At 31.6% G+C, this 23470-nt stretch overlaps 2 protein-coding genes across 2 annotated transcripts; one reads left to right on the top strand and one right to left on the bottom strand.

The window, feature by feature from the left end:
- Nucleotides 1-971: 971 nt before the first annotated feature.
- Nucleotides 972-7669, top strand: LOC112720312 (uncharacterized). The gene is made up of 11 exons (XM_025771209.3): nucleotides 972-1418; nucleotides 1843-2981; nucleotides 3069-3158; nucleotides 3248-3712; nucleotides 4770-4884; nucleotides 4971-5138; nucleotides 5284-5561; nucleotides 5682-5772; nucleotides 5849-5901; nucleotides 5986-6069; nucleotides 6158-7669. Exons 1-10 carry the CDS (start codon nucleotides 1229-1231, stop codon nucleotides 6052-6054), a joined length of 2658 nt encoding a protein of 885 aa, XP_025626994.1. The 5' UTR covers nucleotides 972-1228; the 3' UTR covers nucleotides 6055-6069; nucleotides 6158-7669.
- A 3010-nt stretch (nucleotides 7670-10679) lies between these two features.
- Nucleotides 10680-19946, bottom strand: LOC112720311 (kinesin-like protein KIN-7H). Its single transcript, XM_029290009.2, has 13 exons — nucleotides 19496-19946; nucleotides 19301-19390; nucleotides 18619-18719; nucleotides 18403-18519; nucleotides 18081-18162; nucleotides 17872-17939; nucleotides 17192-17257; nucleotides 16959-17083; nucleotides 15893-16232; nucleotides 14577-14681; nucleotides 13015-13875; nucleotides 11775-12016; nucleotides 10680-11196 (listed from the first exon to the last, which is right to left on the bottom strand). The coding sequence occupies exons 1-13, from the start codon at nucleotides 19710-19712 to the stop codon at nucleotides 10872-10874; spliced, it is 2739 nt and encodes a 912-aa protein (XP_029145842.1). The 5' UTR covers nucleotides 19713-19946; the 3' UTR covers nucleotides 10680-10871.
- Between the last annotated feature and the right edge of the window lie 3524 nt (nucleotides 19947-23470).

The following is a 23470-nucleotide window of genomic DNA, read 5'->3' as shown; positions in this document are numbered from 1 at the left end:
TTCAGTTCATTTGTATGTTAATTGAGGTTCACCTGATGCTGTTGATAAGTATTGACCAAATTTTTTATTCACTACGTAATTTCGATTCATTTATTAGTTTATTTGATGTTCATTTGGATCCAGAAATAAATTCGATGTGTTTGTGTTAATTGAGGTTCACTTGATACTACTGATAAGTATTGACCAAATTTTTTAGCAAAGAAGAATGAAATTATTCATTATCACTTTATTCAATTGTATTAGATTCCACTATATTCCATTTAATTAGTTCAGATTTGAACAAGCAGTAAAAAAAACTCAATCATCAACAAAAACATATCAAATTCATTTCTAGATCCAAATGAACCTCAATTAAACTAAGAAATGAACCGAAATTACTTAAGGAATAAAAAATTTGGTCAATACTTATGAGCAGCATCAAGTGAACCTCAATTAGAACATAAATGCATTGAAATTAGTTTATATTTGAACAAATAGTAAAAAAGACTCCATCATTAACAAAAACACATCGAATTTATTTTTGAATCTAAATGAATCTCAATTAAACTAAGAAATGAACTGAAATTACTTAAAGAATAAAAAATTTGGTGAATACTTATTCGCAGCATCAAGTGAACCTCAATTAATACACAAATGAATCGAATAAATTAAGAAATGAACCGAAATTATTTAATGATGGCATCAACAAAAATTATTGCAAAATATTGGTGTTATTGGTGATGACGATAACGAAAAGGAAAAAAAAGACGCAACATTAGAGGAGGAAAATAAACGTGCACAAATTTAAAAAAAAAAGAAGAGAAGAAGAAAATGCGTGCACAAATTTAAAAGAAAAAAAAAAGAAGAAAAATAAAAGAAAGAGACAAAAAAAAAAGACAAATAATTTAAAAAATTGTTATAATAATTTAATTAGACTTAAATTAAATATTTTGGTTAGACATAGAAATTTATTTAAAAAAAAAATATTTTTCCTTTTAGTTTCTATCTCCCACTTCCAGTCTCTCCTTTTCCAATGCTACCTGCTACCTCGGTGAAAACTGAATCGTTGATCCAGTCACAATGACCCATTTTGTAACTTTGCGCTTTACCTTTTGGTTGTTATTATATTTTTCCTCCTCCTCATTATTATTATAGAGAGACACTGAGGCCTGCTTCACATGTGGTAGATTAAGGTTTAGTTCTTATTCAGTAGAATAGAAAACACCGATCAATTGAGTTATTTATCGTCATGAGGACCCGAAATGCTGATTCCTCTTCCAAATCCACAACCCCGAAGAAGGCACCGCCGGCGAGAAAAACCGCCGCAAAATCCGCCGGAGAATCCCCTGCAGCAAAGCGCAATTCCACCGTCAAAACAAGGCAGATCAAGAAGAAGGAGGCCTCTCCCGCTTCCAACTCGATTCCCGATTCCAATCCCGGTAACTGTTTTTTCCTCTTCGTAACTTCTCTCTCCGTTTCCGAGTTCTAAATGAGGGTTAGACAGAACGGATTTCATGTTTAATTCTTTAAACTTAATGTTATTAATAATGTTATTTCATCCTGCTGCTTGATTCCTTTCATGATAATCTCGGAATCATTTTTGGTATCATGATTGTGTTGTAAATTTCATTTTCTCTTCTTGTTTTTACTCTGGGTACTTTTTAGCTAATTATCGTTATGCAAATTCAACTTTTGTTTTTTTTTTTTTAATTTTATTTTATTTTTATTTTTTTTATTTTGTTCATGGTGGTTGTATTTTCCATGAGTTGAGAGCCGAGAATCGTTAGATGACAAATCAAATTATCTAATTTTGCATGTGAGTTTTCACCATTTTGTTTTTATTTTTTGTTGATGGTTTGTTAGATGAGCCGAATTCAGATGAGGTTGTTACCACTACACCGTGTTCAAAGAGGAAGCCAGGGAGACCAAGAACTAAAGCAGTTGCCACACCTAAGCTGGAGGAAGAACTGAAGGCAGTGGCTGATGAAACTCTAGTTGTGGATAACTCTGGGGATGTGGAGGAAGCGGAAAAGCCTCAAAATGTTGAAGTTGTCGATGCTGATAATATCGATCACGAGAAAGAGGGGCACCTGGAACAAGTTGTTGAATGTGTTGGACAATCTGAAGAGAAGGAACAAAAGTCTATGGAAGTGGATGAAACTGTGAAGGGAAACAATGCAGTGGAGGCTGAAGCGACTGCTTCTCAGGATGCCACTATGTCTTCCAAACAACCTGAGCGAACTCTTGTGGACCTAAATATATCGGTGAATGAAGATGATTCTATGTGTCAAAAGGAGGGAGAGAAAGAAGATGAAGAGTTGAATGAAAGGGACGGTCGGGAAGAGTTGAAGGATCAGGAACAAGAGAAAGGAGATGTAGAGTTGAAAGAACAAGAGGGAGAGAAAGGAGGGGAGGAGCTGAAGGAACAGGAGGCAGTGAATGTAAAGGAAGAACTGAAAGAAGAGGACGGAGATAAAGGAAAGGAAGAAGTCAAAGATGACGAAGGAGAAACAGCAAAGGAAGAAACAAAGGAAGAGGAAACAAACATTACTGGACACAAAGAATGCTCTAATACTGATAGTGCAGTAATGAAAGACCAGTCGAAGGAAGATTTTAATACTAGAAAAGTTGGTGATGAAGTGACAGAGAGCAGTGAAAGGCTGGATTTTGAAGAACATGGTGGGGAGGATATTGAGGAAGATCCAGAGGAAGGTCCATGGGAACCTCCTGAAGAAAATGAGGCGCTCCAAGAGGAGCATACGGAATTGGAGGCCATTGCAAACCAGCGAAAGAGTAACAAAGAACATGAGATATTTGTTGGAGGGCTTGACCGTGATGCTACAGAGGAAGATCTGAGAAAAGTTTTTAAGAGGATTGGGGAGGTAGTTGATGTCAGGTTGCATAAGAATTCATCAACAAATAAAAATAAGGGCTATGCATTTGTGAGGTTTGCTAATAAGGAACATGCTAAGAGAGCATTGTCAGAAATGAAGAACCCAGTTGTATGTTTCTCTTCTTATGTGTTGTTAATCTAGTGTTGCACTTTCTTTTCTTTCTATTGTGCTGTTCATCAACCACAACATTTACAGATACGTGGTAAAAGATGTGGGACTGCACCCAGCGAGGATAACAACACATTATTCTTGGGAAATATTTGCAATACGTGGACGAAAGAAGCTGTAAGTTTGTTGCAGTTTTCTCTTTTGTAAATAGCTAATGTTTACCCTCACTGCCTTGTTTATTCATTCTGTTAATATCCCGGAGGCAGATTAAACAGAAGTTGAAGGATTATGGTATTGATGGGGTTGAAAACATTACGCTTGTGCTAGATGCTAAATGTGAAGGATTGAGCCGTGGCTTTGCATTCCTTGAGTTTTCTAGTCATGGTGATGCAATGCTTGCGTACAAGAGGCTTCAAAAGCCTGACGCGATCTTTGGGCATCCTGAGAGAAGTGCCAAGGTAGCCTTTGCTGAGCCTATGCGTGAACCAGACCCAGAGATAATGGCACAGGTTAAATCTGTGTTTATTAATGGTCTTCCTCCTCACTGGGAAGAAGATCACATCAGGGAGATGCTTAAATCTTATGGTGAAATTGTAAGAATTGTACTAGCAAGGAATATATCTACAGCCAAGAGGAAGGATTATGGATTTGTTGATTTCTCAACACATGAAGCTGCTGTTGCATGTGTTGAAGCTGTAAATAAGTCTGAATTGGGTGATGGGGCATCAAAGGTATCATTTAATTTGTTTACTTGACCATATTTGTTGCACTTTATAGAATTAATTTATTATGTCCCTTGTTTTCCCTTTCCTCTATCATATTTTAAAGAACTTTGAGAAGTATGGGATTGAGAAGAAACCTATATTTTCCTAATTGCATTACTTTTAAATTGAGAGAGTTGAGAAGAAAATGCCCTTTGATTGAGCTACATCCTTCCCTCTTCCCATTTCTCTATTTTTCCTTTTTCTCCCTTTTATTTAAGGTGAATGGGAAAAGAAAGGAGGACTAAGCAGCGGAGGTATAAAAAGGAATCAGTGGAATCAGAAAAGAGTTTGGCCTTGAGATTGGGCCCACCATTTCATAACACCATTTCATAACTAACTTCTGAATTGTCTTTTGGTGAGTGGCGAGAATGAGACTCAGGGATGATACAAGGAGAATATTTGGTGGAGAGTGGGTACTGTGAGATAGTCTAGACTTGGATTCGGAATTTCGGGATATATGAGGCACTCTATCTAAATTCGTATTTCATAGACAATCCGGATATATTGGATCTGTTCGCATTTCTTTTTTATTTATTTTCAAGATTTTGCAACGGGAAAAAAAGTGAAAATAGTGGAGACGGTAAATTTCTTGTTTCTCTTTTATTTTATATTTTCATTTTTCACTATTTCCTTTACACAATCCTAAAAATGGGAAATATAGGGGGGAAAAAATAGGAATCAAAGAGACTCCCACTTTTATTAATTTCTGTATTCACGTGAATGAATTGTCTAATTCAAGTTTTCACTTGAAAAGATCTAGTGTGATCTCTTGTCACACAATCTCTTGTATAACATGTTTTGGTCATTTGACTTTGACAACTGAAAACATTAAATTGAGAGGATTCCTTATCCTTCCTTTTCGTTTTCCTGAAACCAGAGACTATTATAATATTGATACCATCCGGGAATCTGAGAATTCAAAGATCTTTTTAATTTAGTTCTGATGGCACCTATTTTATTTGCTTTTAAAATCCTGGACTTGATTTGTTTGTTAATTGTTCTTTTTATTCAATGTGCTTTTTAGATAAAAGTGAGAGCTAGGCTATCAAATCCGGTGCCTAAAACACAAGCTGTAAAAGGTGGCATTTGTGGTGGGTTCCGAATAGGTCATGGAAGGAGTGGAGCCTTTGCAAGATCTGGTAAGAGAATTATTTTATTTCAATTAAATTTGTTCTTTGTTTACCTTTTAGACATCATTTTGCATATCTAATTAGATTTTCAACAGGAAGGGGTTATGGGCGGGGAAGGCAGCCCTTCAACAGCTGGGGAAATATTAACAGGGGTAGGGGTGTCTATCATGGTGGACCCAGGCAAATAGGGAGAATGGATTTCCGGGATGACCTTGACTTTAATATGTATCCAGATTACCATCATAGGCAATTTGGTCCTGAAGGTCATTTGTTTAGATTCTAGTTAAATTCTTTGTGAAGCTACTTTTGCCATATTATTGTTTATATGAAGTGTTATTATTTTTGTTTTTTAAAAAGAAATTGATGAAAAAACGGAAGTTATATTAAATTTATACTATATTATAGCAGGAGCTATGAGGGGTGGACATTACCCAAGTAACAGAGGTGCTGCATTTGCTGGTCCTGGTCCACCTAGACCTTATCATGATAGAGCATGGGGTAACATCCCTGCAGAAGGCCCGAGTGAGCCTTTTCCTTTAAGGAGGCCATATTCCCCAGGCGGACAGTTCAACAGGCCATTTTCACCGGGTGGACAGTTCAACAGGCCATTTATGGGAAGGCATTTTGATGATCCGTATTTTTATGATGACAATGTGCATGGGATGAAACGCCCATTTTATATGACTGTAAAGATTCTTTTACTATAAACTTTTCTTTTGTTTGTATTTCCATGCATAGTTTGTTTTTACTTGTCATACAACTTGAAAATACTAATTAATTTGAAGTTGTACCTCCTGTTGTGTTAGGACCCTGAACCTGATTATATGGGAGCTAATAGACTTCGCCCACGATTGGATTATGCAGATCCATCTTTATTTCACGAAAACCGTCACAATGGTCTAAACCTTCTTTCTCTTGCTCCTACATACTCGTTATTGTGTTTATTGTCTTGATTTCAATTTTTGATATACAGATTCTTATGGAGCTGGCAGCAGACAGTACCCTCCTGATTGTTATGGTTCTGATGTATGTGAACATTCTTCATCGTATTTTATTCTACATAGAATTTAATCACAATATTAGTGATGCATTATGATATTCATGTTGCAGTATGGTAGAGGGCCATATTCGTCTTTTTATGGAGGTGATAGCTCACACGGGCATGGATACTACTATTAGTATGGAGAACCATTGGTAAGTATTAGTTTCTAGAATTTATTAAAACTTGACACAGTGAATCCTCTTTGCTAATAATATTTTGTGGAAATTTAATAATGTTTAGGTGGATCTTGATTGTGAGATGGACATCTTCAACTCTGAGGATGCAGCTTGAGCATACAATTTTGAAGTTGCATATTTATTTAATTCTGCTTTTATTAATTGGTTCCCTTTATATCTATCTATATATCTGTATATATATCGTTACCTGATAGGTGGCATAGACTAAGTGATTTAACGTGTCTGGGGTAGGTTAAATCTCAAATCTTGGAATAAGGATTGGTATGGTTGTGTGGACTGGACTAGATATCCATAGTTTACAAAGGTATGATGACATTGAGGATGCATTTGAGGATTCCTTGTTGAGTGACCAACATATTATGATTCATCAAGTTGATTGTAACGCAAAATATTCCTTATAGGAGTATGGGATACAAAATATTTCAGGTGATGGATTTATCATTTTATAAATGGTTAGATGGCTTTGATATTTGGATATGCTTATGGGAGGCTCTTGTGATCCTAGTAAAGGTTGTAGAGTGTTAAATTTCCTTTCTCAATTTCATGATAAGGTGCCATATTATTAAATCTAGATTGACCCCTACCTTTGGATTTCTTTTGATCGAGTGGGATCTGTCAAACTATAAGTTGATATACACAGTAAGCAGCCTTTAGATGGAAATGCCATTTATTGAAATATGTGCAAGATTAGACTATGGACTATGCATTAACAGCTTGACCTTCATTTGAATGATGATATTCATGGATGATATTATGGAGAAAACAGTTTATTTGTTTGGTTCCTTATAATATTAAAGTCATTGCTAATTTGAGTGTCCTTGAGGGGTTGTCTTCAAGCTTTTGAATTTTTTTTCCTTGGTCTGTAGAATTGACACCGGATGAAAATAAATCGTCGCTGATTCAGTAAAGGTTATTGAGGTTGCTTCTTTCTGGAGTTTTATAGAATCTCTTTTTTGTAGTGGATAAGTGGTAAGTGGTGAAAGGAGAACACTATCTGAACTAGTATGGACCCTTCTTTGATCAGAGAGAATTTAATGATTTGGCTGTAAAATCCTCAATGGATTGCGTAGTATCATTAGTTCATTGGTAGGATTTAATTAAAAGTGCAATGGTAAACCAGAGCTCCCGAAGGTGTAATATGTTATAGCACCTTAAAATTTTCATTAGGTGCGGATACGATAGCATCTTGATCTTTTTATAGATTTTGTCCTTTTGAAAGGTTGGGAGGAGAGGATGGGTTTTTTTTTTGGTGACTTGGAGGAGAGGATGGGTTTAGGGTTTAGGGTTTAGAATTTAGGATTTTTTTTGGGCCTTTTGTGGAATATATTAGGCTATATACATTAGTGATGGTAGTAGTCAACTTTGTTTTATTATTGTATTTTAACCTACGTGTGTATATTTTGAATTCCTTGGTGTCAAATTGATGACTTCTGCATTCTTCACTGCTGTGTTTTCTTCGCTTTCCCTGGGATTCCTTTGCATACAGGAAAATGGGTTTGTCTCATCACCTTATGCATTGATGGTATAGGGTATTAATAAAATTTTCTGTTTTATATATTTGTTTATTATTCATTGTGTTTCATGATAGTAGGGTAGCGTTTTAAGTTTTCTTGGGGTGTAGAATATGCATTGAGGTTGCGAAACTCATTTGGTTTGTTTGTTTGTTTTTTTATTTTAATTTCAGTCTGTAGGATATTATGAAGGAAAAAAAACAATAAAATTTTATTTTCTGTTTTTACTTTATATTTTTTATTCACAATTTAAAAAAATTACTTAAAATAAAAACAGAAAAAAATGCAAATCAAACGCATTTGCAATCTCCCCAACCTGCATTTATGCTACATTGATTTACTGGTAATTTGCTAACTATTATGTTTTGTTTGGACTGATGTTTTGAAATATATTAATTTCTTATTTTTTGAACATTTTCTTTTATTTGTAAAATGGTGATTTTTATTTAGATGTTAAACATAAAAAGTTTGATAATAATTAATTCATTAAAATATTTTAAAATGTATATTTTTCAAGGTAATATGTTGCTAGCTTAAAATAAAAGGATTCTTTTAATGAATTTTGTTTATCTAAAAAAGAGTTATATCCAAATCCTTTTAGAATTTTATAAAAGTATATTTTTCAACAAAAAAAAAGTCAATTTAGACGTAACTGCAATATAATAGTGTACTACAATTGAATAAACCATTAAACAATATTTAGAAAACTTTGTATTTGTTTCTCTAGACTGCGCACGCAATACAGACAAGGCAAAATATTTCATGGAGCTATCAATGGACTGTCAAGAATAATTTAAGTTGTCTCAAATAATATTTTTGTATTTCTGATTTTGTTACCATCTCTGCTCGTTAAACTTACAAATTTTCTCCAAATTAATCATTACATCAGTTTAATGACTTTAATCTCCCCCGAAGAAATCATTCCCAGACTGATCCTTGCGAGTGATTCCCTGTGCTTCCTCCGTTGTTGCTTTCTCCTGTTTCTGCGCCTCAACCATGAAGCTCCGAAGGTGTGACGCTGTCATGAGCCCATTCTCAGAGCACTGCTCGAACAGGTAACAAGTTCCTTACCTCCGGCAGCGGCTCAAAAGCTTGAAGCAACCCCAGCAATAGAAGCAAACTTCTCTTCAGTTTTCTCTCTCTCTCTCTCCCTCCCTCTCTCTCTCTCCACTGAGTTTTAGTTTCAGTTTTATTTATGGATTATATTTTGACAAAATAATGAGCGGGTGTTTTTCGCATGTGAGCTTTGTGTTTCAGTGTTTGAGGATAAGTGCGTGATTATACCTTGTTTTTGAAGTAATGGAGACATAGAAGAGAAGAGGATAAACCGTCTGAGAGTGATTATTAAACTGGTCTGATGATTAATCTGAGAAAAAATTGTAAATTTATTAAGTAGAAATGGTGCCAAAATCAGAAATAAAACAAAATTATAGTTTGAGATAGAATTTTTGTTATTTTTAACAGCTAGAACAGCTCCATCAATGGAGCTGTCCATGAAGCTCCATAGAATAGTTTGTCTAAGGATAAGGCAGTACGATTACACTTTGTGAGTTGTAATGGGAGGTCTTTTATAATTTTATTGAGTAAAAGTGTCATTTTGTCCTTAAGGTTTATTAAGGTTTAGGTAAGTCTTAAAGTTGAGTAAAAAACTTGAATTCATAACCGTGAAGTAATTCATTTTGTTGAATTTCACTTTTATTTTAGTTGATTTTGTATTATTTTAAGAGTATTGTATCGTTTTTGTTCCTAATATTTTTGTCTTGTTTAAGTCTCTAACATTTTAAAATTGTATCAATGTGTTCTATCGTCAACTTTGTTAACATATTACTAACGACAGATCAATATTAAGACGATTTTGAAACGTTAAAAACTTAAATAAGATAATTTAAATATTAAAACAACTTTGAGACTTACTTCAAAATATTGAAAATAAAATGATATTTTACTCTAATTTTATTGTATGTGTATTGAGAGGAAGAGAGAGCTTTATTATTTTTTGTTTTGTACAAAGAACTTTATTATTTAAAATGTATATTTTCTTTCGACTCATTTTTACTTTATATGTTGCAATAAGCCAATACTGAAATATAAATTTAGCATATGATTATATTTTCTTCTCGTTATCTTTCAACAGAACTAGTCATTAGGCAACAAAAGCTAAATTACTTACGTCAATTATTCTAATTGTAATATTAATCCACTAATCGTCAATTAGCATATCAATTAAGGTATGAGTTGTCCACAATTTCTTATAACAAAAATGTTATGTATAAATAAAAAATCAATCATAAAATTAGTCATTATGTATTTATGTATAAATATATATTATTTAATTTATTTTTATGTATATTTATTTAATTTGTTTCATTGTTAAAAGATTTATTTTGTTTAACTTAATATAAAATAATTATATTGTTAAATTTGATCTAATATGAATTAAAAAGAAATAAATCAACTCAATAAAAAATAATAAATAGTAATAATTAACTTTGAAACACTAGCTAATTAATTAATAACCAAATCAAAGCTTAGATTCCTAAATATAACATTATTAATTAGTGTGTTTTAGAAGTTGGTTAAGAAAAAAAATATTATCTCTATATTAATTATTTTTTAATAAAATAGTCTTGTCTATAATAATTATTTTGGTTAAAAAAGTTTTCAAGTGGTCTTCACTCTTCACAATTGATTAGGAAATAAAAAATAGTTAAGTACATAGATATCCCATCAAGTATGTCACACACATACTAAAACCCTAACTCACCTCACGTTACCTCCTTGAGCCCTTTTAAGTTGGATATCGGTGTGCCATTACAAGTACTTCTATCGTCGTTTGAAATTAGAGGTATCATCTATTATCATCACATACCAATTTATCCATCTACCCCTCATCAAATTCCTGTTCAGGTAACCCTATCTGGCTTTAACCCTAGGAGATAGACTTTATTAAATTCACATTCGATCTTTTGTGGATATTAATCGAGTTAGTTTCAATTTTCAAAACATTATGGGTCAGTTTTCTTAGCGTTCAGATTTTGTGTTAAGAAATATTAGTTTAATGGTATAACATAATAATACTTTTATTTTCTAAAAAAATAAATATTTATATACATAAAAGGAACTCATATCTCCTATTAAGTTAGTGATTGGCATGAAGACTGCTCAACTTTGCAAAATATAGCTGATGAAAGTTACTTGGATGAACAAAAGTGAACTAGTATTTGGGTAAAGTTCATCCCTATTAATTCACAAAATACGTTTTTTCATTGTGGCAGTCCAAGCAAAAGATTTCTTAGGTTTGCGTCTCGGGGCGAAGTTGAGACCAAACATCTCCTTGTAAGCTTGATCTGGCTCCACTGTTCCAACCAACCTTGTAACAATGGCGGCACTCTCTCTAACACGATCCATGTCTTCTGTGTCTGACCATAATAGGTTCGCCAATTGCAACCTCCTATGCTTTGAATGCCTATCAATACGCCATTCCACATACAGCTTGTTTCTCTCACATTTTGGTAGCTTCTTGTGCATCTTCTTGCTCAACATTTGTCTCTCTTTCTTAAGATATTTTGCGCTATTTGCAAAGGAAAACACATCACGTCATCAATCTTATCTTACAAAGTCATGAATCTAAAGGTATCAATTTAGTACTCCAAATGACTATGGATGAGTTTAGCTTGCCTTTTAGAAAACGTAAAGCTATTTTTTTTTTATAAATAGAAATACTTTTTTTTCCCTAAAATTAGCGATTCTCTCGTATCCTTAAAATAAAAAAGTTATGTGAACAATCATTCGTATACTTGAAATATAAAATACACATTTAAAATGAATTAAACACCACACGCATTTATATATAAATATATTTTAAATGTGTATTTTGTATTTTAATACGTAATCTATACAGATGATTAATATAGTGACTATTTTTTTATATACATCTAACATTGTTGTACTGATAAACAAAAATATTAAATATATATCAAAATTAACCACTAGTAAATTTATGTATAAATACGTGTATAGTTTAATTTATTTAATATTAATATGTATTTTGTATATGTATTTTACACTAATGATGACTAATTTTAGTAGTTAATTTTAATGTAATCCTATCATAATCGCTTAATAAAACATATATACATGCATACTTACCTTGAATCAGGGGAAAACGTTTGTTTTAGATAAGACAACCTTCTAAGCTCTACCTCCATATAGATAGAATCTGATGGATCCCCTTTGAAGAGAAGGAAGAAGTAACTCCTATGAATTAATGAAACATTACATACATTCCAGAGTTCAACAATCTCTCTTTGTAGCCTCTTAAATTCTGAAGGCCAGTTTGAATTTTTTTCATCTTCAGATTGCTTTGAGCCCAAGGCAACATCTTTGGATTCCTGTCATGCAAATAAATAAAGTTAAAGAATGGTCTTTTTGTTAATAATATGGTAGTGCTGCTTTTTAAAACACTGTCATTGAATAACTAGATATAATGTATATTTATACACTTAATTATATATCTTTTTCTTTTGTATATATAATTGTTTTGTAATGTAATATTAGCAATTAAATCATCTATATCTAGCAGTTTCAAAAGTAAGTATAAATTGGAAGTTCCAAGTTGAAAACTATCAAAGATGAAACAATTAACGGTAGCCAAAACAAGAAACTGTTAAAGTTGTCAAATTTGACAAATCAGACTTAATTTGGATAAAATTACCATGATAACTCATGTTTTCTCAGATACAACTACTGCAAGTTCATTCCTTCATCACCAAGTCATGTTTGAATTAATATTTTATTCACAAAGTGTTGCCTATGTTAAAGGCATGTATATGTGTCTGTAATGTGCTAGGTTCCATGAATGAAAATGCTTATGATGAAAAGCTTCTTGTCTTTTTTTTTTTATTTTTTTGTGAGTGCTAGTGAATTTGAGGGAAAAATATGATAGTGTCATTTATGTGAGTAATCTTAGATCAATTAATTGTGGGTGTTAATAACTTAAGCGCAGTTTGCAATGATAGTTGTTTAAATAACATTATTGATTTGTTAATGTATGCATAACACTTACATCTTTAGAAAAAAACAAATTCACCAAACAAATCTTTAGAGAGATTTACTAATATTTATATATTTTTTTCCCTCTATATTAGTAGAACTGCATAACAAAGAGGAATGCTAGAGGACTAGTAAATTTTGTGATTTGTAATCATCAATTAGTCATTATTAATATTTTTAAAGGTGTAAGATTACATTTAATAATGTGGAATTACTCACTTTTCTTTTACTAATTAAGTGCGGGACAAATTTTAATAAAAGTATTGACTCCTAAACTTTCTCGATTGGAAATAAGACCAATATTAAGCTAGATTGTTATAAGAATGGAGAAGCATACCTGTAGATTATTATTAGAACTTCCAAGATCTATCTTTTCCTTTAGTTCTGAAACTAAAGAACCATTGGCATCAATGTCCTTAAAAGTAACCCTTCTCACATGTTCTGGAGTAGTAATGGAAGCACTTTCCGGTGGATTCCCATCGCGAAAAGGCGAAGCTCGTTCGGCATCAGCATCATAGTTCAGTGTATGCGACCTACTTGGGAATCCCACAGGTCTCTGCCTAAAGTCTTTTCCCATTCCCACGACCATGGGAGTTCCATATCGAGCTATATCTTCCTCGTCGAACCAATCCGGAGAAGGATCCCTCATAATGCTTGCTTTACAACTTGTGCTTCTCGTCATTTTCGCATACCCTGGCCTTGGTGATGGAGATAACTTGTTTCGCAAGGGAAGAGGAATAAAATCTTTCTTTTTCTTTAATTCAAAATATGCATTATTCTCCTCCTGTGTACAGTCAACTTCAGTCAACTTTTTTCCTCCCAGTCTAATTGTATTTGCCTCGGGAGACGAGGCACTAGAGTCTGAAATTGTGCCTTCAGAGTCAATAATGCATTTTGTTTTTTGCTTAGTGAAGTTGTCATCATCATCATGTTCTTTAGTGTTGTTTTTATTTGAATCAACATCAGGAGTTAAAATTGGTAATATCAAGGGAGAAATTCTGAGGGGAAGATGCTTTTCCAAGTCGGGGAGTTGGAAAAAGTTGTCATCAGAACTATTTCCATCTGAATACAAAGAATTTTCAAAATATTTTATCTTATCAAAACTGTTCAAACTAAATAGATTTGGTCCATCTTGTTGGTTTTCGAAGTCCCATGACCTTCGCACGCGCAATCTGGGATAGCCAATATCCAAGCTCTCCTGCAGGTTTTTGATGAATAATTAGAGTTAAATATGAATAAGAAAAAATTTATATTTCTATGTTTTCTTAATTTTAATCGAATCACTTTCATACCAAAACTCCAAGAGTAAAAAGTGTATTGTACGCATAAAATAGTAGACACTATTTTTAGTTTGGTGAAAATTTGCATTTAATTGTCTTTATATGAAATTTATAGTAAAAAATTATTAAATTATAATTTAATTAAATGTATTAAATATAGATTTTTATCTTTTTGTATATCCAATCTTGTGCACAAAAAAGCAGTCACTAAAACAAATACTATTATAGTATACATATTGAAATATAAAATATAAAATAAAATGAATTAAATATATATATATATATATATATATATATATATATATATATATATATATATATAATGACTTATTTGGTAAATAATTTTTGGTCTTCACTTAATACTTTTTATCTATTATCAATATCGAATTATCTATTACTAGGGTATGTTTGGTTTATACATTCATTTTAAATGTTAAAATGTTTAACGTTGTTATAATTTTGTAAGAAAAATTGAAAATCTAAATAAAAAAAGATAACAAAATTAAATTATTTTCAGAAAATTTTAAAATAATAAAATACTAAAAATTAAAAACCGAAAATATTTGTTCAAACAAACAAGCCTTTCATATTTTTGAGTAGGCAAAAGGCATGTGCTTACAGATTCAGAGGAGGACAACTCGTCCCCAACAACTTGAAGCATGTCTTTAATTTGAGATTGAGCAAGATCCCGTTGCATAGTTAGATCTGATATTTCTTTCCTTAACTGCAAGTACATAACAAATACTTCATGCATATTCAACTTTTAAATGGACATATGCTCAAAACTATAATTTTTTTAAGGAATTTCATATATTGAAATATTATATTTATGGTGAATTTATATTAGAGCATTTTGTGTTTAATTTTTTTATCTCACTTTTTTTATTTTAAAATTTTTGAAAAATATAAAATAAAGATATAAAATATTCTCATCATTTTCATTATTTTTATCGTACCTATTTTTGCAAAATTTTGAAAATTACAAAATAATGAAAATGGAATTCCTTATTATTATGTTTTTTAGAAGTTTTTCTTAGAATGAGGATGTGTCTAAAAATGAGCACATTTTATTGTTTTCTATTGAAATAAAAACAACAAATCATAAAAATTTTGAATAAAAATATGTAAAAATTTATATGCAGATATCTTCAGATGAAATAATTAATTAAGAACAATTAGATGACGATTTTAACTATCAATTTCATGTGAAGATAATTACATGTTAGTCTTTATTAATATGCCACGAATATTAATATACTTTGATAAAATAAGGAATTCTATACTTCCTAAAAAGTAAGGAAACTACTTAGATAAAGATGTCAAAAACGTCTTTTTTTAAAGATATTTTTTAAAAATTAAAATTTAACACATATAATCAATTAAACTGTGTTATTTTTATTAAATTAGACCGAACAAATCAGTTTAATCAAAAAATTAATAAATTAAATTTTAAACTGGTATAAATTAATAGTTTTTTATAAAAAATGACTACAATATCCCTATTATAAAAAATAACTAAAATACCTCTATTATATATATATTGATTTTGAAAACTCTAAATGCTAACCCTATGACGACAAAGAAAAAAAGGAGCTAAAATTTAGAATTCTCAAAATTAATATATATAATAAGAGTATTTTAGTTATTTTCTATAATAGGTGTATTGTAGTAATTTTTTATAAAAAATAATATTAATTTAGACCGATTTAAAATTTGATTCATCATTTTTCGGTCAAATTAATTTATCTGGCCTAATTTTGACAAAAATAACACAATTTAATCGATTATATGTGTTAAATTTTAATTATTAAAAAATATCTTTTAAAAAAAGACGTTTTAGACGTCTTTATCGAAATGGCTCTCAAAGAGTAATTCCATTGAAAATTAAAAAAAATCCTAAATCTGAATCTTAAAAGTTAGATTTACGTTGGGTACCTTCTCAATTTCAAGGTCTTTTTCTTTGAGCACTTCTACAGAATTAGATTTTCGTTGGGATGTCAATGATGCTCTCAACTCAGTCTCCAATCTTGTCAACTCTTTTTGCAATTGTTTGACCAATGCTTTATCAGACAACACTGCGTTGACTTGTGGGCTAGTTGAAACTTGACGAGCACAACTTGCAAATAAAAGGGTGTTTCTAGTTTGCTCAGCATGGCTTCTTGCTGGGCTCATGGTGCAGATTATTGCAGTTTTGGCATTCCCTCCTAATGAAGATTGTAGTATGCGAGTTAGCTTTGAGTCTCTGAAAGGAATGTGTCCACCTTTTCCCCCTTTGCTGCAATTCAATTAGTTAGTTAACTTTCTTTACACTATTTTAAGTTGGATACTACTAGATTGTCCTAAATCTGAATGCACTACAATTTTGTCCTCCTAACTTTCTATATAAAAATGTTATCTGCATATCAAAATTAGTTATTTTATATTTTTTATAAATATATATGTTGTTTAACTTATTTTTAATATGTATTTAATATTTTAATATATTATATTGGTGGTTGATTTTTTGTATAATGTACATAGTTGTTTTTTTTAATTATCTTCTTAATTTTTAAATAAAAAATTTTGAGTTTTTTATCATTTTAATATTTTTTAACAAATAACATATATATTTAATTCTTTTGTGAAATAACATATATATTTAATTCTTTTGTTAGTGGTGTTAATAAAAACCTAATGTAAAATGTTAGGATATGCCATTAGATAAGTTGACATATCAGGAAATAAAGAAAAGGTGTGTGAGAGGCCAAATAATCATCAAAATAAAAATGTGAATTAAATTTAATTTTGATGTCTTCACAATGTAAAACATTTTACATAATTATATAATTACATTTGTTTTTTGAATGATCATTCATGTAAACAATTTAAAAGATAGTTATTTTTATTGATAAAATGGTACGTAATTGATGCATCAAAATTAAATTCAATAAAAATTTGGCGAGTTAATTGTAACACATTCTAACATTTATCAAATTGAATGAAACAAAATGGGAAAGCTAACCTGAGTTTACGGATACAAGTTCCTAAAGTTAGTAAACTTCGATTAATGTGGCTACCCTCTTTCAACCTTGCACCAGCTGCATGGGTTTGTGATGCACGTTCACTCCCAGCAAGATCAATAAAATTCTGCACCAAATAAAAAATCCAACATTTTCAATTTCTTAATTTCCTTTTTACATAATAAAGTAATTCTCACGTATATATTCTCCTGAAATTTGCATGAATCTTTCGTACCACAGAGGCAGCAAGAGAGCTTGATCTATCGATTACCAAAAAATCGCATGGACAGCTTTCAACTGTCTAAGAAAAAAAAAACAGAACATAAGGCTAAGAAATGTAAGCAATAATGTAAAGAATCATATGGTCTTTTGAACTAATTGTAACTCTTCTTTAAAACTAGTTATTTGAAAGTTTTACTCCTTTAAAATATAAGATTAATATGTTCTTTTATATAATAATAATAATAATAAAATTATTTATTTTTGAGTTTTTCTTTAAGTAGCTTTTGAAAATTTGAACCCAAAGGAAATACCTGATCTAATCAAAATTCATTAATATGAACTTTTTACTTTTCAAAACCATTTTTGGGAGCTCAAAACACCCTATAAAACATTATAAAAACTATAAAATAAAATAATTTTATTAGTTTATTGTTATAGAAAAACAATAGCATATTGGTAATTTAATTCAAATAAATGACACTTAAGTAATCAATTTTAAAAATAATAGCAATTAAGTAAATAGACTTATATTGAAAACTAAAATACTATGTGTATATAAAAAATTTAACTACTAAATCAGTCGCCATATATATATATTGTTTGATTTGTTTTTAATATTTATTTTATATGTTAACATGTATTTTACACGAAATTGATTTAATAGTAATTTTCTGTCTATACAATTATACATACCAGTTTTAGAATTTGATGAGATCTGGAACTTGCTTCATTCAGGGATGTCTCCCCTATCTTCCTCTGAGCTGATAAAAGCAATCAAATTGTATGAGGAATATATTCTAAAAAGGAAAAGAAAAATAAAAGACATATAGGAGAAAATAGATGAAGAAAAACAAAGTAGGAAAACCAATCAAAGCAAGCATATAGTTCAAAACCATCCTTACCTTCACAAAAAGAAAGAAGTTCTTTAAAATGATTCCAGTCACGTAGAGTTGCCTCAGTGAGTCTCTCAACAACTGTCCCTCTCTGTTCAAATAGTAGTTCTGTTAGTTACTTATAAAAAATGTTTTGCTAACACTTGAAAATTAACCACTCTTAACTCAAATAATACTTTTTTTTTTCTTGGCAATCAAACTAAATTCACATATATAATCAAAGGTTTATTATAATATTTTTTGAGATAAAATTATAAACCTTTTTTTTTTTATTTTTAGAGTTAAATTAGTGCTTTAATTTAATACGCTCAAGAAAACATATATTATTTACCTCTGGATCATCAAGAAGTCTGAGAGGCGTAGTATCTGCTGTAAGGAGGTCCCTGACAGATTCATTGTAGATCTCCAACGCTGAAAATTTCAGAACAAATTCCCTTTCTTCCTTTTCCTATAATTAAGGGAACTTAATCCAAATTAAAATAAGGTTTTGAGAAAGAAAGTTAATATATACATTGTGTTCGTCAAGCGTATAATTATTATTATTTACCTTCTGTATATGGTTAAAAATGTCTGCTACAGCATATTCAGTTACACCACTCATAGTGTATGTCTTTCCACTGCTTGTTTGTCCGTATGCAAATATGCTTGCTGATCAATTAGACAATCACATTAACATGTTAATATGAAATTTTCATGGGTTTCCATGCTTATGAAATAGTAAAGGAAGATCCACACACTTCTAAATCCTGTGACAAGCATGCTATATACCAATATAAAATAAATGTTGGAATATAAAATATATTTTGAAAATGAATTAAACAACGCATGTATTTATATATAAATATATAGTGACTGATTTTTTTTATATATATAATATTTTTGATCTTGTAAAAACTATAATCATGTTATATTTACACTAAAATCAGCCACAAAATAAACTATATGTATAAAATACAAGTTAAAATATAAAATATATATTAAAAATGAGTTAAATAACACATGTATTTAATTATTTATACACAATATATGATACTAGATTTTGTAACTCATTTTTTTTTGTGCACACGGTATCTTTTGTAATATGGATATTGTCTTAATTACTAATATTGTGAAGGAATTTGTTTTTGTTAATAAGCACCAATTATTGTTTAATACAAAAATGAGAAGGGCCAATATTATGTGGTTTTACTGGCAAACGAAAAAGTACTTAAGAGGAAATAAGAACTCACAGTTGATGCCTTTGAGAACTGAGAGAGCAACTTCCTTTGCTGCTGTTTCATACACCTGCCTTGTGGGACAATCCGGCCTAAATACTCGGTCTACACCCAAAACGTATATAAAGTAAAGTGCAACAATTAATCCTAAAGTTATAAACAACACCACATGGTGAATGAGTTGAGAGGCAAATTAAAGCATGTTTGTACCAAATGTATATGATGTTGGATAGAGGGACCTCTCTGAAGCTGAAAGGTTATTATTGTTCCGGGAAGCGACGGTGGTGTCGTTAATGCATTCCCAATCACACACATCATGTCTACTGATCTCTTTATCGTTCAGAGGCCTCAAACGAACAGAGACAAGAATTCTCTCCTCACGCCCCGCCGCCTCTTGCGCTGCCTCCTCCCCTCCAACCAAACCCATTTCTCAAAAGATCTATGATATAGAACTCTTCTAATGAATGAAATTGGCTTTAACTTATAGGGGAAAAAAAAGAATTTTATATTTGGAGATGTCAAATATCACAAGGTCCTAACTTTTGACATTGGAATATGATGCTTTGTGGAGCATGCAAAATTCTCAATTTGGAAAAGGAAAATTTACCCATGGTGACAAAGACTGGGGAGTCAAATCATCAAACGAGAAATCCTTCACGGACTTCATGAGTTCATGGATTCAAAGAGGGGGGAAAATGGCTTGAAGCTGGATTAGTATGAAAAACAAATGAATGGATATAATTTATTTTACTAAAAATCCTAGCATTGCTTTTTGCGGTGCAGTTTCTTAAATTTAGTCCATTGAAGATTGAATACAATCCGGTTAAATACTCCATAAATAGAATAGGAGATCATTCACAAAATAAATATCATGTAAAATTGAATCTAAGAAACAATCCAAAATTGCAAAGTTTCATAATTCATTTAACCTCGGTTAGTATTATATTATTGGGAAAAGCTCAGTATACAAGCGATTAGGGCTTGTAATTATTACAAGTTCATTAACGCCTAATCCACTAAAACGCGTTGCAACTCCTACGTCACTTACACGCGCTATACAAAGATCCCGCGTTTGTATAACTACCAAATTTAAAAGATTTGTTTCCTTCTTTGTTTTCCTTCTTTCCAAATTTCATCGTTCTTCTTCTCGCGCGTCTTCCCCTGGTTTTTCGATCGTTCTTTTCTTCTCCTTTCTCATTGGTTTGTTCTTCGTCATTGACGTTAGTTCTTCTCTCTGTAACTCCAGCTTCGTTTTCTTTTCGATTTTCTGGTTTCTGAAATCAAAGTTTGAACTCGTTTTGAAGATAATAGATGATTCAACCTCAGATTGTCAGCTGAATCAGGGCGAAGTGGAGCACAAATAGGAAGGAAAACGAGATTAAGAATCAATTGATTACATGTAGCAAAGAGGAAAAATGAAACCCTCATAGCAAAGACTCATTTGATAGGAATTGGAATGATTTTCTGCTAAATTTTGGTCTTGTGGACAACAAGTGGCTTTCAGGTAGTGTTGGGTTAAAATCTGCAGCAGAGGTGTAAATTTAATTTTTTATCGGGTGTATTTATAGTCTGTGTTTGGGTGTATTATGCAGATCTCTATGCAGACCGTCATATATGGGTTCCAATCTATTTGAAATTCTGGATCACCACTTCATATTATAGTACCTATAAATCAGACATTTTGAATACACCAGAGAGAGTTTAATTAATTTTGGTCTTGTGGACAACAAGTGGCTTTCAGGTAGTGTTGGGTTAAAATCTGCAGCAGAGGTGTAAATTTAATTTTTTATCGGGTGTATTTATAGTCTGTGTTTGGGTGTATTATGCAGATCTCTATGCAGACCGTCATATATGGGTTCCAATCTATTTGAAATTCTGGATCACCACTTCATATTATAGTACCTGTAAATCAGACATTTTGAATACACCAGAGAGAGTTTAATTAATTTTGGTCTTGTGGACAACAAGTGGCTTTCAGGTAGTGTTGGGTTAAAATCTGCAGCAGAGGTGTAAATTTAATTTTTTATCGGGTGTATTTATAGTCTGTGTTTGGGTGTATTATGCAGATCTCTATGCAGACCGTCATATATGGGTTCCAATCTATCTGGATCACCACTTCATATTATAGTACCTATAAATCAGACATTTTGAATACACTAGAGAGAGTTTAATTAATTTTGGTCTTGTGGACAACAAGTGACTTTCTGGTAGTGTTGGGTTAAAATCTGCAGCAGAGGTGTAAATTTAATTTTTTATCGGGTGTATTTATAGTCTGTGTTTGGGTGTATTATGCAGATCTCTATGCAGACCGTCATATATGGGTTCCAATCTATTTGAAATTCTGGATCACCACTTCATATTATAGTACCTGTAAATCAGACATTTTGAATACACCAGAGAGAGTTTAATTAATTTTGGTCTTGTGGACAACAAGTGGCTTTCAGGTAGTGTTGGGTTAAAATCTGCAGCAGAGGTGTAAATTTAATTTTTTATCGGGTGTATTTATAGTCTGTGTTTGGGTGTATTATGCAGATCTCTATGCAGACCGTCATATATGGGTTCCAATCTATCTGGATCACCACTTCATATTATAGTACCTATAAATCAGACATTTTGAATACACTAGAGAGAGTTTAATTAATTTTGGTCTTGTGGACAACAAGTGACTTTCTGGTAGTGTTGGGTTAAAATCTGCAGCAGAGATGTAAATTTAATTTTTTATCGGGTGTATTTATAGTCTGTGTTTGGGTGTATTATGCAGATCTCTATGCAGACCGTCATATATGGGTTCCAATCTATCTGGATCACCACTTCATATTATAGTACCTGTAAATCAGACATTTTGAATACACTAGAGAGAGTTTAATTAATTTTGGTCTTGTGGACAACAAGTGACTTTCTGGTAGTGTTGGGTTAAAATCTGCAGCAGAGGTGTAAATTTAATTTTTTATCGGGTGTATTTATAGTCTGTGTTTGGGTGTATTATGCAGATCTCTATGCAGACCGTCATATATGGGTTCCAATCTATCTGGATCACCACTTCATATTATAGTACCTGTAAATCAGACATTTTGAATACACCAGAGAGAGTTTAATTATGGAAAAAAAATTTACTTATAATTGGATCAAATATATTTACACCATGTGTTCAATTTCTTACAAGAGTATATAATAGTTACATTAATCTGTGACAATATCATTAGAATCTATCTGACAAAATGGACTCAATAACAATGAGGATGGCCTGGACAGTCTTATTGCATCACTTCTCCTCGCTCATATTTCTGAATTTCTCACTCAACAGATGAGTTGCACACTTTAGGTCCTTGATTTGCTGTAAACAAAGCAAAATTAGAGTTAGATATATTTCTATTATGAAAAACTGATTTGATCGAAGACATATATTTGTTCTTACATTTTTTTCAGCTTGGTTTCTGCCTGCCATTTTTTCTGAAATGAAAAATACACCCATAGATATCAGTAAGATACACCCATAGATATGAGTCAGATACACCCATAGATATCAGTCAGATATCACTCAAATACACCCAAATGATTACAGAAATACACCCAAAGGATTACAGAAAATACACCCAAACGGTTACAAGAATTCACCCAAACCAAAATTCGTTGAAGTACATCTTATGCATAATTCAGAACTCTTTCTCTTTCTCCTCCTCATCTTCTGCTACTTCTTCTTCTTCAAAAACGATTTTACCATGAAAAATCGAAAAAAAAGAGAAAACAGAGAGAAAAGACGTAAATGAAGAAGAAGAAAAAGAGGAAAACGAGGAAGAAGAACATGCAGAAACGAAAGAAAAGGAGAAGAAGAAGAGTAAGAGGAAGAAGAACGTGCAGCAAGAAGAAGAAAAAGAATTTTAGAAACCATGAAAATCGAAAAAAAAACGAAGAAGAAGAAGAAGAAGAGGAAGAGGAAGAGGAAGAGGAAGACGACGAAGACGAAGAAGAAGAAGAAGAGAAGAAGAAGAAGAAGAAGAAGACGAAGAGGAACCGTTTGAGTGGGGCGCGTGTAGTTACGCTCCATTCAAAATGAGTTAATGCGCGTGTTAATGAAGTTTGGGCTGATAACTTGTAAAACTTGTACGGCCTTTTTTACTTGTATGTGTAGCAGGCCCCTATATTATTATAGTAAAAAAGCAGACACCTGCTACACATACAAGCTTT

Source organism: Arachis hypogaea, chromosome 11 (genome assembly GCF_003086295.3).
Source record: "Arachis hypogaea cultivar Tifrunner chromosome 11, arahy.Tifrunner.gnm2.J5K5, whole genome shotgun sequence".
NCBI classification, from domain to species: domain Eukaryota; kingdom Viridiplantae; phylum Streptophyta; class Magnoliopsida; order Fabales; family Fabaceae; genus Arachis; species Arachis hypogaea.
Note: the sequence above shows the minus strand (reverse complement) of the source record. Positions and strands in the feature narration are given on the sequence as shown.

Coding starts and splice junctions, on each gene's coding strand:
- LOC112720312 (XM_025771209.3), top strand. CDS start 1,229: ATGAGGACCCGAAATGCTGATTCCTCTTCCAAATCCACAACCCCGAAG. Junction 3,713..4,769: donor TGGGTGATGGGGCATCAAAG/GTATCATTTAAT, acceptor TGTGCTTTTTAG/ATAAAAGTGAGAGCTAGGCT. Junction 4,885..4,970: donor TGGAGCCTTTGCAAGATCTG/GTAAGAGAATTA, acceptor GATTTTCAACAG/GAAGGGGTTATGGGCGGGGA.
- LOC112720311 (XM_029290009.2), bottom strand. CDS start 19,712: ATGGGTTTGGTTGGAGGGGAGGAGGCAGCGCAAGAGGCGGCGGGGCGT. Junction 18,163..18,402: donor GACTTCTTGATGATCCAGAG/GTAAATAATATA, acceptor CTATTTGAACAG/AGAGGGACAGTTGTTGAGAG. Junction 17,258..17,871: donor CTCATCAAATTCTAAAACTG/GTATGTATAATT, acceptor TTTTTTTCTTAG/ACAGTTGAAAGCTGTCCATG.